Source organism: Canis lupus, chromosome 33, assembly GCF_011100685.1.
Source record: "Canis lupus familiaris isolate Mischka breed German Shepherd chromosome 33, alternate assembly UU_Cfam_GSD_1.0, whole genome shotgun sequence".
Taxonomy (NCBI): Eukaryota; Metazoa; Chordata; class Mammalia; order Carnivora; family Canidae; genus Canis; species Canis lupus.
In genome coordinates, this window is record NC_049254.1 from 26763513 (window position 1) to 26778700 (window position 15188).

The 15188-nt window shown below is 48.9% G+C and overlaps 1 protein-coding gene across 1 annotated transcript in view; it reads left to right on the top strand.

The window, feature by feature from the left end:
• The first annotated feature begins 290 nt into the window (after positions 1–290).
• Positions 291–15188, top strand: part of PDIA5 (protein disulfide isomerase family A member 5) — a 95023-nt gene continuing 80125 nt past the window's right edge. The window contains exon 1 of the mRNA XM_038583040.1: positions 291–388. Coding sequence (XP_038438968.1) covers positions 347–388 — 42 coding nt within the window. The 5' untranslated portion in view covers positions 291–346. The remainder of the gene's footprint in view (positions 389–15188) is intronic.

Sequence of the window (15188 nt, forward strand, 5' to 3'; positions counted from 1 at the left end):
CCGCTGGGCCACCCGGTCTGCAGGCGGCCCTAACCGCCGAGCCCCCCGGGCTGCAGGCTGCCCTGACCGCCGAGCCCCCCGGGCGGCCCCGAGCTCTGCGGATCGCTCGGCCTCCAGCGCTGTGGCCCTGGCCCCTGCGCCCCGGGCACGCCCCCCCCCCCCCCGCCCCGCCCGGCTCTCCGGGACTACGACTCCCAGCAGCCCCGAGCCGGCCGCCTCCGCAGCCCGGTGCGCATGCCCTGGCAGACGTGGCACCGGGACCGGGAGGCGGGGAGCGGCGGTGGCACCGACCGAGGCGCGGGCGCGGGAGCCCGGGCGCAGCGCGGAGCCGGGGGCGGCGGCGGGGATGGCGCGGCTCGGGCCGGCGGGGCTGCTGCTGGCCGTCTGGGTGAGGCTGCGGCCCGGGGCGCCCCGCGGTGGGGTCCGCGCTGCGGGGGAGCCTCGGGGTCCCGGGCGGGGGCGGCCCCCGTGCCCTCCCCTGTGCCCTCCGGGCGGAGCGCCCCGGGCGCCGGGTGCTTGCAAGCGGGGGCGGGCGCGGGGTGGGGCGGCGGCACCTGTGTGAGTGCGGGTGGGAAGGGGGTGATACCTGCGCGGCCGGAAACCCAGGAAACCGAGCTTCGGACCCACCTGGCGCCCGGGACGCGGGCTCCCACGCTGGGCAGCCGGGGACCTGCGGGTCAGCGCCTGGGGTCCCCCCGCCCCGGGTGCAGGCCAGGCTGGGCGCGCCGGCTGGGGTCCTGCTGCTACACCGACCGCCCCTGGCTCGAGCCTGAGCCTCGGCCACTGTCTAGCTGAAGTTCGAAGGGAATCCTTTACCGTACCCGACTTAGTCTTCCCATCCATGAAATGGGGCCGGTCAAGGCGCCCCCTCCCCAAGGACATGAGGGGGGTCCGATGGAGGAAGTTCTGGGAATTGCAGCTCCAACTCGAGCTGGGATGTGCAAGGGGTGGGCCAGCGTGCTGGGAGGGGTGACTCTCTGAGAGGGGTTTGCTACACTTGGGGTTGGTGGGGGGGTGCAGGGTGGTGGCTCCAGGGCATCCCTAGAAGAGGCCAGAGTGTGTGTGTCCCCAGTGCCCAGGGCTCCCCGGGCCTGGCCTAGGTGTTACTGTGGGCGTGCAATGGGATAATGTGGCTTCTTTGCACATGTCTCCATAACTTCTGGTCTCTTGTTTTAGCACAGTTGGCTCCTTTTTTTTTTTCCCTTGAAGTTCCAGGGAAAAACTTTCTGCTGCTAGCAGCACCCTCTCCAGCCTAGCTTTTTCAGTTTTTTTTTTTTTTTTTTCTTTTGGGTGTGGCAAGGATGCTGGGCAACATGAGACAAACTGGAGTGTGGATTTAGTTACTTTTAAACATTTCTGTTTCCGGGTACTCTGCCTTTTGGGGATCCCCAGTGAAGAGTGGCCCTGCATTTTTCTGGTTGTCTGGAAGTGGGTGGGAAAGCAAGTCACCTGTCCTCTAGATCTGACCTTTCTCCCTCTGGAAGAGAACCAGTCTGGAGTGGGACAGTGCCCTTTCACCTGCATCCATGTGTGGATGATCTGTTTGCATTGTTTTCTGGAGCCAGCTGGCCTGGGCTGGTCTCTAGGCGGGGGGTCCTGCAGGGCGGTGCAGAGGGGGCCAGCTCTAGCAGGGGCCCCTATCCTGTCTTTGCGCTTGGGCTGTGTTAGGATATCCTGCTCTTCTCTTTTCTTCTTTTCCACCTTCCCTGCTGTAAAAATAGAGGGCTTGGGAATCTGACTGGAAAGAAGTTTCATTCAGCAAACATTTATTTATCAACCACCTTGTTTGGCACTGGATTGGATTTGGGGTGGAGAGCAAAGCACAGTGTGTCCCTGCCCTCCGGTGCTGCCCTGCTTTGCGCCGGGGAGTCAGTCCCATGAGCAAATAAAGACAGGACAGCGAGCCCTGATACCCCAAGTGCTGGGAGCCTCCATCGAGGGGAGCCATACATTAATTTGGTGGGCAGGTCAGTCCTGGCCTTCTTGAGGCAGTGGGTTGTACGGTGTGGAGGGGGTGTGGGGGGAGTTGGTAAGGCTGTTGAGGCCTGCTGGGCCCTCCCCCTGGAAGCACGGGGGGCGGGGGTAGGTTTGCTGAGAGCGCTAGAACTGGGAATCTGCAGCATGGAGTTGACGTTCTCCTTTCCCCACACCCTACCTTGGCTCAGCAGGTGTCAGCAAGGCCGTGTCACTGCCGAGTGGCTGGTAGACACCAGGGTGGGCCTCGGTAAAGTTAAACTCCGTGTCCATCTGATAAGGGCTTCCCAGGTCCTGGGAGTGTATTGGATTTCCTTGTTCACTCAATATTTACTGAGAGCTGATATGTGCGGAACCCTAGGCTGTGACCCAGGGGACATAAAGCAGTATAAAGGGGTCTACAGAGATTCATGGACAGTGGCAAATACCTACCACATTTTTTACAATAGCAAAAATTTGGAAATGGCATAGATGCCCAACAGTAATGGCATGGTTTAAATGACTTTTGGTCCTGTCCATGCCGTGGAAAGTGATGTTTATATTTACTAGAATGCCGTGATTATCAAAATATTTTATGATGCGTGTGAAGACTATTTAGGGACATGGCAAAGTGCTTCCGTGCGGTAATTAGGGGGAAAGCAGGGTATAAAATGAATTCCAGGGTGACTGAAGATAGCTACATAAGCGGTGGAGGAATTAGCGGTGCCTCAGAATGTCAACGGCGATTGTTCAGGAAGGCACAGCTGTGGTTGACTTTTGTTTACTTCTTTGCTTATCCTGTTTTTTCTGTTTCCCCAAGTTTTCTGTATGAATATTATTAGTTTTTTAAATAGATTTTATTTATTCATGAGAGACACACACGAGAGAGAGAGAGAGAGAGAGGCAGAGACAGAGGTAGAGGGAGAAGCAGGCTCCATGCAGGGAGCCCGACGTGGGACTCGATCCCAGGACTCCAGGCTGAAGGCAGTGCTAAACCGCTGAGCCACTGGGGCTGCCCTATTATTAGTTTTTTTGATCAGAAAAAGTTAATAAAGGAAAAAAGATTCCTTTGGGGCCTCTCAGCCTTCCATAAAGCATCCAGGGATGAAAAGAGTCACAGTCAACACTTGGGACGAGTCAGTTCCAGCACCTCCCTCCTGGCTGGGTGTCTGTGCCCTCTGCCGGGGGAGGCTGAGCTGTCCTGTCCCTACCCCTGCCGCGGACTGCCTCTTCCTGCTGCCCAGCCCAGCTCCTCTCTGCGGTGGCCCTGTCCCCAAACCATCCACGCTGATTGTGGTGTAGCCTACCTCCAGCCCTCAGAACAGAGCCCTGTTGGAGCCGGCAAGGATGCAAAGTCACCCAGCTCACGTGGTTCCAACGTCAGGCCGAGGAGCGAAGCTGGGCTGTGACAATTTTCACAGGTCCATAGACACATTGGAAAAGTACCAACAGTGAATGGTTTTTCCACGAATCCAGATATTTTCCGTTTAAAGACTTGTCCATTTTTTGGATGTGATGTCGTACTGGAGGAGGGTGGGGTTCAGTGTCCTTTTGAAAAATTAAAGTCATGATTGTATATCATGGTTTTTTTTTTAGAAGGTATTGACAAAATTGATTTTCAAGTATACATTATATATTTAAAACGTATGTTATATATTTTAAAATATTTTATTTATTTATTTATTTTTTAAAGGTTTTATTTATTTATTCATGAGAGACCCAGAGAGAGAGAGAGAGAGAGAGAGGCAGAGACACAGGCAGAGGGAGAAGCAGGCTCCATGCAGGGAGCCCGATGTGGGACTCGATCCCGGGTCTCCAAGATCAGGCCTTGGGCCAAAGCAGATGCTCAACCGCTGAGCCACCCAGGTGTCCCTATTTTAAAATATTTAAAAAAAATATGAAATATATTTGAAAAATATATCCCTGCTAGTCTGAGATTCAGAAGTCTGAGAACTACTGATGTAACTCAGCTCTTTCCATTTTAGAAAAGTGAGGCTTTGAGAGGGAAGGGTCTCGAGGCCACCGTGTTTGTAAAGGCAGAGCTGGGATTGGTGCCAGGTTCCTGAATTATAAATCAGGTTTCTTCCTGCTTCATCTCTGCCATACCCCCCCTCCCCCCACGTCTTCCACCTGCTTCCCTCCTCCCACGTCCCTGCTCTGGCCTCTGCCCTTGATGGTGGCTTGACACTCAGCACCTGGTGGGACAGTGGGCGGAGGTGCAGGAAGCAAGAGATGCTTGTCCCTGGTGTCTCCTGCAGAGTTTTTAATGTACACGTATTTTAGGTTCTACACCATTATATATTTAATGGACTTTTGTGGGCTGGCCTGGGGATCTAATTGCCATTTATAATGCTGCTTGGAACCTGGAGTGCACTTCTCCCACAGAAATAAACACGTTATAGAGGAAGTTTTAAAACAGAGCTGGCACATAAGTTGGAGAAATAGCTGAGTGCCATATGGGTGGCAGACACGGAGTGCTGTGGATTTGGGCAGGGATCAGGCCGCGGGGCACCTAGACACCAGAGAAGGGTCTTAGCTCACACCTCATAACGAGAGCTGACTCTGGGCTCTTTGACCGTGGGCATCCTTTCTGTTCTGCTCATTGTGTCCCCAGCACCTAGCCCGGGACCTGGCATATAGTCATCCCCAGTCCATAGTTGGCTGAAGGAACTAGTGTTGCAGGCAGAGAAAGGAACCTGAGACAAAAATACAGGCGATGAGGAGTTATGGGCCAGGCTGAATGGAAGGAGAGATTTGAGTCTGGGGAGGGGGAATAAGATCAGAAAAGTGGATTGTAAAGAACCTTAAATGACTGGCAGAGCTTTTGGGACTTGATTCTCTAGGTAATGGAGAGACATGATGAAAGCTGCCCTTTTAATAACAAGAGCAGTCAGTCCACAGTGTAGGCTTGGATTGGAATGGAAGAGACTGGGATTAATTTTCTCAGAACAACACTTTCTTCCTCTCACTTTCTTCTCCGTTGTCTACAAGATGAAGTGTGGTGCAGTGGATAGAACATGGGTTTTTAGCCAGCCTGACGTTCAGGAGCTGTGTGACCTTGGGCCCTGCCTCAGTTTTCTTGCTTGTTAGTGGTCGCAATGATAACCATTTGCAGAGTTGAAAGCATCCGAAGTAACACAGGAAACACCCAGCATGGTGCCGGCACCCGCGAGGGCCCCATAAATGGGAGCCATGGCATGTATCTCAAGTTGAGAAGGAGAGGTGCTAGGGAGGCCAGTTAGGAGGAGGTGGCAGTGGAGGGCCAGAGCGGGTGTGAGCAGAGACTTCAGGCTGGGAGTTGGGGGCTCCTGGTTCCTCTGAGCTGGGCTCTCGACTCTCCTTGCCTCTCCCAGTGGGCCCCTGTAGAGCCTACGGATGAGGAGGAGGGGGCTACAGAGGGGCGAAAGATTTAGGTGCTCTCAGTTTCTCTCCCCTTTCTTCTGACAGGGGATCTTCTTTTGAGAGTGATGATACTAACCACAGTGCCTCCCTGGAGGATTTGCCCCAGCTTTGCGAGTTTGTTTTGTGGGGCTCTTGTGTCTCATTCAGCAGGTTTTGGAGGCTAAGTGACAGTGGGTCAGAGAGCGATGCCTGCGGTATAACGAGCCTAAGTTCTCTTATGTTACTAGGACTTCCATGGTTTCTTTGCCTCCCATCCTCCCCTTTTTCCTTCCCTTCTTTCTTACCCAGCATCTTAGATCCCAGTGGAAGAAGGGAGGAACAGTGATGCCCACCCCATGCTGGACTGCCTGGCCCATCCTCCAGCACTGACTGGAGCCTCTGGCCACCCTGTTGACGAGAATTATAAAGCCCTGGACACACTTGTAGAGGGCTTTGGAGTTTGCAGAGCATTTCCATGTATTTTATGTTGATGAAACCACTTCTAATTAGCTTTGCAATCATGTGGTGGAGGGTTAAACACACTTAGATGGACTGTGGGGTCAGAATTGGTTTCTTATTCTCCAAGGTCATCCTGATCCCCCAGTTTGATGTACTCTGCTCCCAGATGGCCTGACAGCGAGTCTGTGCCTGACTTCATTGAAGCTATCTGGAGTTGGGGTAGAGCATCCCCTCACCCCAAGAAGCCTACCATTCCCCCTGCCCTTTAGCATGAGCATATGTCTTTAACTCACAAGCGGATGCTTCTAATCCTTACTGTGGAAGGTATTGATGGAGATCTAGGTTGAGGGCCCTATGCTGGGGCTGAAACATAGAGGTGATCTTGCATCTCAGCTGAGAAGTGGGGTTGGCTGGAAAGTTCTGTTGTTGTGCCAAGTAGGGCTGGCTTGCAATTGACAAGTGGGTTTGCTTTTGTCAAGGGGTCTGACTTTGCTAGGTCCTGGGCAGAGTATGGCACGTGCTCTGTATCTCTGAGGAATGTGGACAAGCATCTGCATGCTACGCGTGTCATAGATGTTCATTTATCCCACAGGCCTTTCTTTTTCTTTTTTCTTTTTTTTTAAACAGATATTTCTCAACAGGCTTCTATGAGTTAGATATACCACGCTAAGGCATTAGGGACATAATGATAAATAAGATGGACACCGTCCCTTCCTCCCATAGCCCAGTGGGAAAGCCACTAATTTATTACTCCGGGTAGTAAAGTGCTAGAAAGAGGAAATATAAGGTGATAAGAGAATGTGCAATACGGGTCCCTAACCTAATGCAGGGAGCCAGGAAAGGCTTCTCTGAGGGCTTATAGACCCTTTCTTAGAATAATATTTCTAAATGTTTAAAACAATGCATAGGATGACAAAGCAAATCAATGATATTAAAATACAGTTATCAAGATATAACAAATATGTGACAAAAATATTTATATTCATAAATGCATCATTTGAGTAGATCTCATAGCAGGTTTGGTGCTTTCTGTAAAATTTAGTGATGAGCAGAAACAGTGTTTCAAGATATCTGCACCTATTGCCTGTTGTTGTATGAGAAAAATGTGGTTTCTGGGGGCAAAAAAATACGTATGATTTCTGTTAGTGGCAAAGTCAGAGATGCTGCTAGTGCTACTATAATTTGTTACCTACATTCGTAATAATAAAGGTAAGGCTCTAATTTCATTTAGAGGTTAGTGAAAATAAAGATACAATTCTTTCCCCATCCAAGTTCATAGACCTCAGTGTAAAGAATTATTCGAAAACTTGGACAGAAAAGGTGATTTAGTGTCTTTTTAATGTCATATTAGAGCGTTGTCGAAGAAGGCCACCTGAGGGCCATCCGGTGCGCTAGGGAATATAACTTTGCTTTTTATTCTTTAGGACCCGTACTCTGCTGGTAGGTAAGATGCAAATGATTTCTGTTTGGTAGAGAAGAGAGACTGGGAGGGGATTGCCCTGTAAGACATGAACCAGTTTGATAGCTCATTTAGCAGTCCTATAACAGGATTCTTTACTCCCCCACCCCCCCATGAACCATATGCATATTGATTTCTTATGACTTTTTTTTAAGATAGATTTATTTATTTATTTATTTATTTATTTATTTATTTATTTATTTATTTATGATAGACATAGAGAGAGGCAGAGACACAGGAGGAGGGAGAAGCAGGCTCCATGCCTGGAGCCCGACGTGGGACTTGATCCCCGGGACTCCAGGATCGCCCTGGGCCAAAGGCAGGTGCTAAACCGCTGAGCCACCCAGGGATCCCCTTAAAACTTCTTTTTTTGAAAGATTTTTAAAGTCTTTTTGTTATATCCTTTTTTTTTTTTTTTTTTTGATGTAACTATCTTAGTGGGCCCCTTACTAAGAGTTCAGTAATACTTTGAAAGGTGCTCAAGGGCAGCCTTGGTGGCGCAGCGGTTTGGCGCCGCCTGCAGCCCGGGGCGTGATCCTGGAGACCCGGGATTGGGATCGAGTCCCACGTCAGGCTCTCTGTGTGGTGCCTGCTTCTCCCTCTGCCTGTGTCTCTGCCTCACTCTCTCTCTCTCTCTCTCTGTCTCTATGAATAAATAAAATAAAATCTTTAAAAAAAAAAAGAAAGGTGCTCAATATCTATTTGTATGAGATTTCAGTTTTTAACACTTGAGAATTGTGTGTGACCCCAGTTTAAGAACCACTGAGTGAGCAGGATGTGAGGATGTCTGGGCTGCATATGCTAATATAGGGGTGCTGCTCCGGAAGGAGGTGGGCCAGACCCTCACAGAGAGGAAAGAGAGGTGGAGCAAGTGAGCTCTGGGGAACTTCAACATTTAAAGGTTGGGGGGACCAGGGATTGCAAAGAGGTTAGGAAGCCTGGCTGAAGAGGTGGAAGGGAGGCCAAGAGTGTCCTGCTGGAGACAGAGGAGAACTGGAGGTGTGTGTAGGGTGTCTGTGTGGAAGTCATTGTGATTCATCCTCATTGAGAGCCTTCCCGGTGGTGGTGGTAGGCAAAGATCTGAGGGGGCTGAGGAATAGATGGAGGCAAGCGGAGATGGAAAATTCTGGCTGTGAAGGAGAGGGGAATGAGGTGGAGTCCAGAGATGAATGGGTGGTGGAGGTTTCTCAGCCTGGCTGTGGATCTGCATCACCCCAAGGGAATATGTGTACAGTGGGATTCCTGGCCTCCCCAGATCTGCGGGATGATGTCCTTCAAGGACAAATCCCCAGGAATCCATTTCCCTGTACTTAGAGCTGTTGTGCCTACAAACCAGGCAGGTTTACAAGTTACCGACATTAGTTTTGCCCGGTGCATGGTATCTGGCCAGCCAGGGCTGTTGCTTCTGGTTGAGTGGTGTGGACCCCGGTTTTGCCCCTGTCATGATTCATGATTCACAGGCGCTGGGAAGGGATGTGGTGCGGTTGCACTTGGCTTCAGGTGCCCTGCCGAGCTCTTCTCTGGGGGTGGGTGGGGAGCTGCAGCGAGCGGGCAGCAGGTAAGGATGCATCAGGCTGCTGCGGCTCTGACCCTTTGGGGGTGCTTAGTGGCTGCACGGGGAAGGGAAGGCAGACCTGCTGGCCCTCCAGTCTCGTTTGGTGGAGCTGTAGTGAGTGGAGAGGGCTTGACGGAGCCGGCGCCGAGTGTGCACGCTGACTCACTGTGCTCAGAGGTCAAGCAGGTCTCGGGCTTCACCTGAGGGCTGTCCCTTCACTTCTGTGAGACTCAGTTTTCACATCTCCAAAGTGGGGACAGCACCACCTCCCACACAGGTTGTTTATGACAGCTTCTCAGGTGTTTTTCCTGCGTGGGATTCCCGCAAGCACGATTGTGCATTTTACATTATAGCCAGGTGTATATGTGCATGAATACAACACGTATGAATGTTTTACCGGATGTCTTGCTATCTGCGGTATGTACTGATGTTGTCTATTTAATGTCGTTTAAAAAATGCTGGTGGCAATCCACTGAATTGATTTTGTGACTTGGCTCTCAGGCCGAAGCCCAAAGGGTCGAAAACACGGTTTTAAACCCTCAACTCCAGAGGACTGAGTGAAATAATGTGTATTAAAGCCTGGATGTATACCATGGATCTTGAGCACTTGAATTGTTATTTTCTTATCAATTAACTGAGCTTTGAGGCAGAGTCGGATTTCCGGAGTGGGAATTTACCTGCTCCTCCCCCCTCCCTGCTGCCTGATTCACTGTTCCCTCTACCGCACTCTTCCTTGTTAGCAGGCCTGGCACACCAGGCTGGCAGCGGCCCAAAGCCCTCTTGGCGCTAGGAGAGGTTTTTCAAAAACATTAAAAGCTTGAGGGACTTAAGTTCTGGTTAAATGCACTGCAGTTGCAATTTCAGGATAAGAAAACCTGTTTTTATAAGCTCTCGGATCAGTTGTCCGGCCCTGAATTGTCCCTTGTTGACAGCCACACGCTGTGGGGAATGTAGGGGAGGAGAACCGTACTGCTGCGTCGCCCCCATGTAAGGTGTGGCTTTTAAAGGAAGCAAAATAGAAGAAATGCGGCTGGCTTTGTATTTAGAAGAGCAAGCAGTAAGGTGTGTGTGGCTCCAGGAATCTGTGGTCTCTTCCTGCAGCCAGGGCACCCGAGCCTGGGAGACGGGGCTCTGAGTCACAGCACTGTCACCTACCTGCTGTGTGACGCTGAGCAAGTTTCTTAGCTCCTCTTCGTCTCAGTTTCCTTGCATATAAAATAGATCTACTAAAAGTACCTACTGACTTCCCTTGCCAAGATGATTAAATTAGGCAGGCACGCGGATTGCTTAGCAGCCCCTGGTCACAGGGTAAGCTCCCTGTACTCGGAGCTGTTGTCCTTACCATGGGCTCATCCCTAGACCCTGGATTTGGAGACTGAAGAATTCTCTCTTGGGTTCTGTTCCTTGCCAAGTGCTTGCCCATGTCTGTCTGCCCTGCCTGCCTGCCTTTCTTCTTCGTCTCCTCCTCCTCCTCCTCCTTCTCTCCTTCCTCCTCCTCCTCCTCCTCCTTCTTAAAAAAAGATTTTATTTATTTGAGAGAGCATAGCAGGGGGAGAGGAAGAAGCTGACTGCCCACTCAGCAGGGAGCCCAATGCGGTCTTGATCCCAGGATTTCGGATCATGACCTGAGCTCCTGAGCCGAAGGCAGACGTTTGACCAACTGAGCCACCCAGGCGCCTCCTCTCTCTTCTTTTTTTTTTTTTTTTTTTTTTTTTTGTTTTCCCTCTCTCTTTCTTAATAAGCACCTTTAACTTCTTAGCTGCAGCTACTCAGAGGTGTGCAACTCAGGGCCAGGCCCTCTCTGTCTGTCTGTCTGATGCACACACACCATTCAGGGACTCACAGTGCTTGTGTTTGTTTCCAAGGCTGCTGGGTAGTAGACATTTGCACGTTGGCAAGTATCAGCGGTGAAATTCCCAAACTTGGTTTGTGGTGAGGCCTTCATTCTGGTGAAGAGTGTTATTTAGCCTTGGTGGATGGTGACAGATGCTTAAAATTTGCCTTATTAAGGGGCACAAATTACCCATATTTAAAAATGAATGTTCTTTTGTATTTCTCTTTCTCTCTCTCATCAAAGCCATTCTAGGTATGTGTTGCATGCAGAGTGCTTTGCAGATTTCATATAATAGATCCTATAAAAAAATTCCACAGCATCAGGTGAACAGAGGAGCAGAGTCAGCTGGAAGGGAAGAAGGGCAGAGAAGCATCCTTCTAACATGGGAAAGTACCACCAGCGCGCTGGCTGGCCAGCCAAGGGTGTCAGGAAGAGGTGGGGACAGTATTTGGTTGTGTTCTGGGTCTTTTTTTTTTTTCTTTTTTTAAGTAAGGTTTTTTTTTTTTTTTCTAATTTCAGACTTACAGAGGAGTTGCAAGAAGATTACAAAGGATTCCCATCTGCTCTTTATCCAGATTCCATACATATTAACATTTATCACATTTGTTTTATCACATTCTCCCATAACATTTGTAAAGTTCACAGACGTAATGATGCTCCTTTGCCCCCTAAATCTTCAATATTTCCTAAAAGGCAAGGATGTTCTCTTACATAACTATAGTGCAATGATCACAATCAGGAATGTAGGCATTTGGCCCAGAACCCAGTTCAGAATCACACATTGAATTTCATTGTTGTTGTATCTCTTTAGTCTCCCTTAATCTGGACCGTTTCTCAGTCTTTGTCTTTCATGACCTTGATAATTTTGAAGAATGTCCTTCAACTGGGTTTTTGATGATGTTTCCATTCAGTGCATCATATCCCGAGGCGTATGGTGTCAATTTTACCCATTACCGGTGTCGCTATGGCTGCTTCCTTAGTTAAGGAGGTTTCCATCAGGCTTCTCCGCTGTGAAGTTATGTTTGCTTGTGGGGTGATACTTTGAGATTGTTAATTATTTCCATAATGGTGGCCAAATGGAGATAATTTTTTTTTTTTTTAAGATTTAAATTGGACATGCCTATTACGGTGAATGAGAAAAACAGACAAAGAGGAAGAGGAATAAAATCTATCCAAGGACAAAGTTTCACTTTGGTGCATTTTTTTCTTCCAGTCTTTTCCTGAGCATAATTTTGCATATAGTTGTAATCATACCGTGTACATTTGAATTCTATTTTTTATTTTATTTTTTAAGATTTTATGTATTGAGAGAGAGAGTACACATGAGCGGTGGGGAGAGGGTGAGGAAGAAGCAGACTCCCCACTGAACAGGAAGCCCGATGCGGGGCTGGATCCCAGGACCCCGAGATCATGACCCGAGCCAAAGGCAGATGCTTAACTGCCTGAGCCACCAAGTCCACCCTGAATTCTATTTTTCAAAACTTAATGTTAAAACAAATACTTTTCCTTTGTACAGTCTTCAAAAACATCATCTAAATGGCTGTGTTATTCTCTTGAGTGGTTTCCTCTAAATAACCATTACCCTGCTCTTGAGTATTTAGGTTGTTTACAGTTTTTGACTCCTATGAGTAGGATCGTGTGAGTCATCTGTCAGAACCTCTGCTAATTTCCTCAGGACAGATTCCCAAAAGTGGAATTACCAAGTCAAGGAGCATAAATACTTTTAAGATACTTGATAAATTGTGCCAAATAGCTTTCCAAAAGAATTGTACTTTGGCCAGAACTGTATGACATCTGGGCGCCATAATTTAAGAGATTTGTTAATGATGCTTTTCAACTTTTTTTTTTCTTTTCAACTGTGCCCTACCAGTCAAGGTTTGTGTTGAGATTAATTTCCTGTATTTTGAATTATGAAAGCATAGGTATTTATTTCCCAAAATAAATTCTAGTAAAATAGCACATTATTCTTTCCAAGCTCTAAAACTCCGCTGCCGGCATGGGATAGCTCTGAGAGTCATGAGCGTAGCTGTGTCTAAGGTAGGGCATTCAGGATGGTGAGGGACTTGAGGGCACATGTGAGGAACTGGGGAATTTCACCTACAGAATCCTAAGAAGGGGGACGCCTGGGTGGCTCAGAGGTTGAGCATCTGCCTCGGCTCAGGGTGTGATCCTGGGGTCCCGGGATCAAGTCCCGCATCGGGCTCCCTGCATGGAGCCTGCTTCTCCCTCTGCCTGTGTCTCTGTCCCTCTCTTTGTCTGTGTCTCTCATGAATAAATAAATGAAATCTTAAAAAAAAAAAAAAAAGGAATCTTAAGGAATGTATTTGCCACCCTCAGAGTGTGATAGAGTGGTATGGGAGAGGGCTGACGCTGTCCAGGGTGAAATGGTAGCCTAGAGGACATGGACTTAGAAATATTTAGTTCTCACAGCCTTGTGAGCCCACTGTGTTGGACAGCCTCTGGAGTTTTGAGTCCTTGGCTCCGGACGGCTGCCTGGAGGCTGGAGAGGGCACGTGAGGAATGTTGAAAGGGGTCACAAATCAGGGAAACCAACCAGCCCAACTGCAAGGCCTTTGGTCTCCTGCCATGAGCCCCTGAGTAGTAAAGGGCTGAGGTTGCAGGGAGAGCTGCTCGCTAGTTTTTCTTTCATTTCTGGGTAGTTGTCACCAAGTGACCACCTGATGAGAACAGGCATAATGAAGCTTGGGTAATTGGGAAGAACACGGGAGATCAAGCTGTTCATAGTCCTTTGTCTCTTTCCGTACAGCAATTTATCTGAAGTATGATACATGATTTAATGCCTTAGACACTTTGAACTATCCCAACTGGAGCAGGTGTTAATATTTCTTTCTAGTTGAAGCTTTTGTTCCAGTGGATACTCAAGACCTATTTGTATGTGTGCCAGGACAACCAGAATGATAGTACCTCACAGAGATCATATATTTCACTCATGTTGAAGCCTAGAAAGGGGTATTCTAGGGCCAGTGTATACTCCTGTGGGTCAGGGGCCCAGGTACCTTCTATCTTACTACTACACATCTTTAACAAGTCCATTCTCCTCATTGTCTCAACATGGCAGCTTGAGTTCCAGCCATCTTGTCCAGATTCCATCTGGCATGGGGAGGAGGAGACTAAGAAGACCCAGATGTCTATTAGGAACAATTGCACATAACATTTCTGCTTGTATTTCAGGGGGTGGAATTTAGTTACGTAGCCACACTTCCTGCAAGGGAGACTGAGAGGAGTGGCTTTTAATGTGGGTGGCCACATACCCAGAGAAACTCAACAGTTTTTTTCACAAGGTATAATTACCTTGTGGTACTTCACTGGTTGTGGTCATGAGGATGGAGTTAACAAAATGTCACCATTGCAAAGGGCTTTGGAAAAATCACTCTCAGCCCCTTCATTTTACAGAGACTTAGAGAAGAGAGAGGACTTGTCCAAGGTCACACAACCAGTAAATCCAGTGCAAAACTTAGGTTTCTAGTTGTTTCCACCAAACCTCCAGCTCTACATTCTCAGCCAGTTCGAGTTCTCTGACCTTGGGTTCAGGTCATCTGTTTTTAACATTTTTCCTGTATCCCTTTACCACCAGCTTCTTGAGAGTCTAGACTTTTAGATTCTGACATTTGAAAACTATTTTGAGCAAAATGTGGGTTACACTAAATTAAACCGGTTTCTTCACAGCTCCCAACATAAGAAGGGTATCTTTTTTCAGGTGACGGAGCAAGAAAGGGTCAAGTCCCACCTCCACCCTTTTCCCTAAATGCTAGACTCTGTGTCTTCAAATCCTTCTCCTTTAGCAAGCTGCTTTTACATAATTGAATACCTCTGGTTTCATGATCCGCATTGAGTAGTGAATCTGTAACGCCAGCCTCCCCTGCTACAGAGAACGTGAGGGTGCTGGCACGCACCCCAGAGATCTGGAGCTTTTTAAAGCCAAGGGTATAATGTGGCAAGGAGCGTTCTCGCTATTAGTTTCTAGAATTGTACCACTCTTTATCTCGTTAGTCTGGTGGGGGTGGTGGGTGAGGGTAAGTGAAGAGAGAGGAGCTCATGTGTGCTGTGTGTTAGGGCGGGAGGGGCACAGGCTCCTGGACACGACCTCTGATTAACAGCACATCTGGGCCGGTTGCCCCAGCATCCTGAGAACTGGGGCATACAACGGGACACTCTGGGCTTGCAGGAAGCAGAGGGTTATAAATCCCTTCTTGCCATGGGATTCTGGAAGTTTGAGGCTTTTGCAGCCTCTCTGAAGAGCCCTGTGTAGGAAGGAGGTGCTCCTTTTCTGCTTGGGTCCAGGGAGCTTGTGGGGTTGAGAGAAATAGACCGCCTCTGGCCAGGAGCCGGGAGACCCGAGGTCTAGTCCCAGCTCTGCTGCTTACCTACTGTGTGACCCTGGTAAGTGATATAACCTCTCTGAGCCTCAGTTTCCTTATCTGTGGGATGAGGCTGGTGCCCACTTGTTGGGTTTTGTGAGGGGCAGATGGGCGCGGAATCTGTAAGGAGCGTTCGGCACGTGCTGTGTGGCCTCTTGGTCTGTGCGG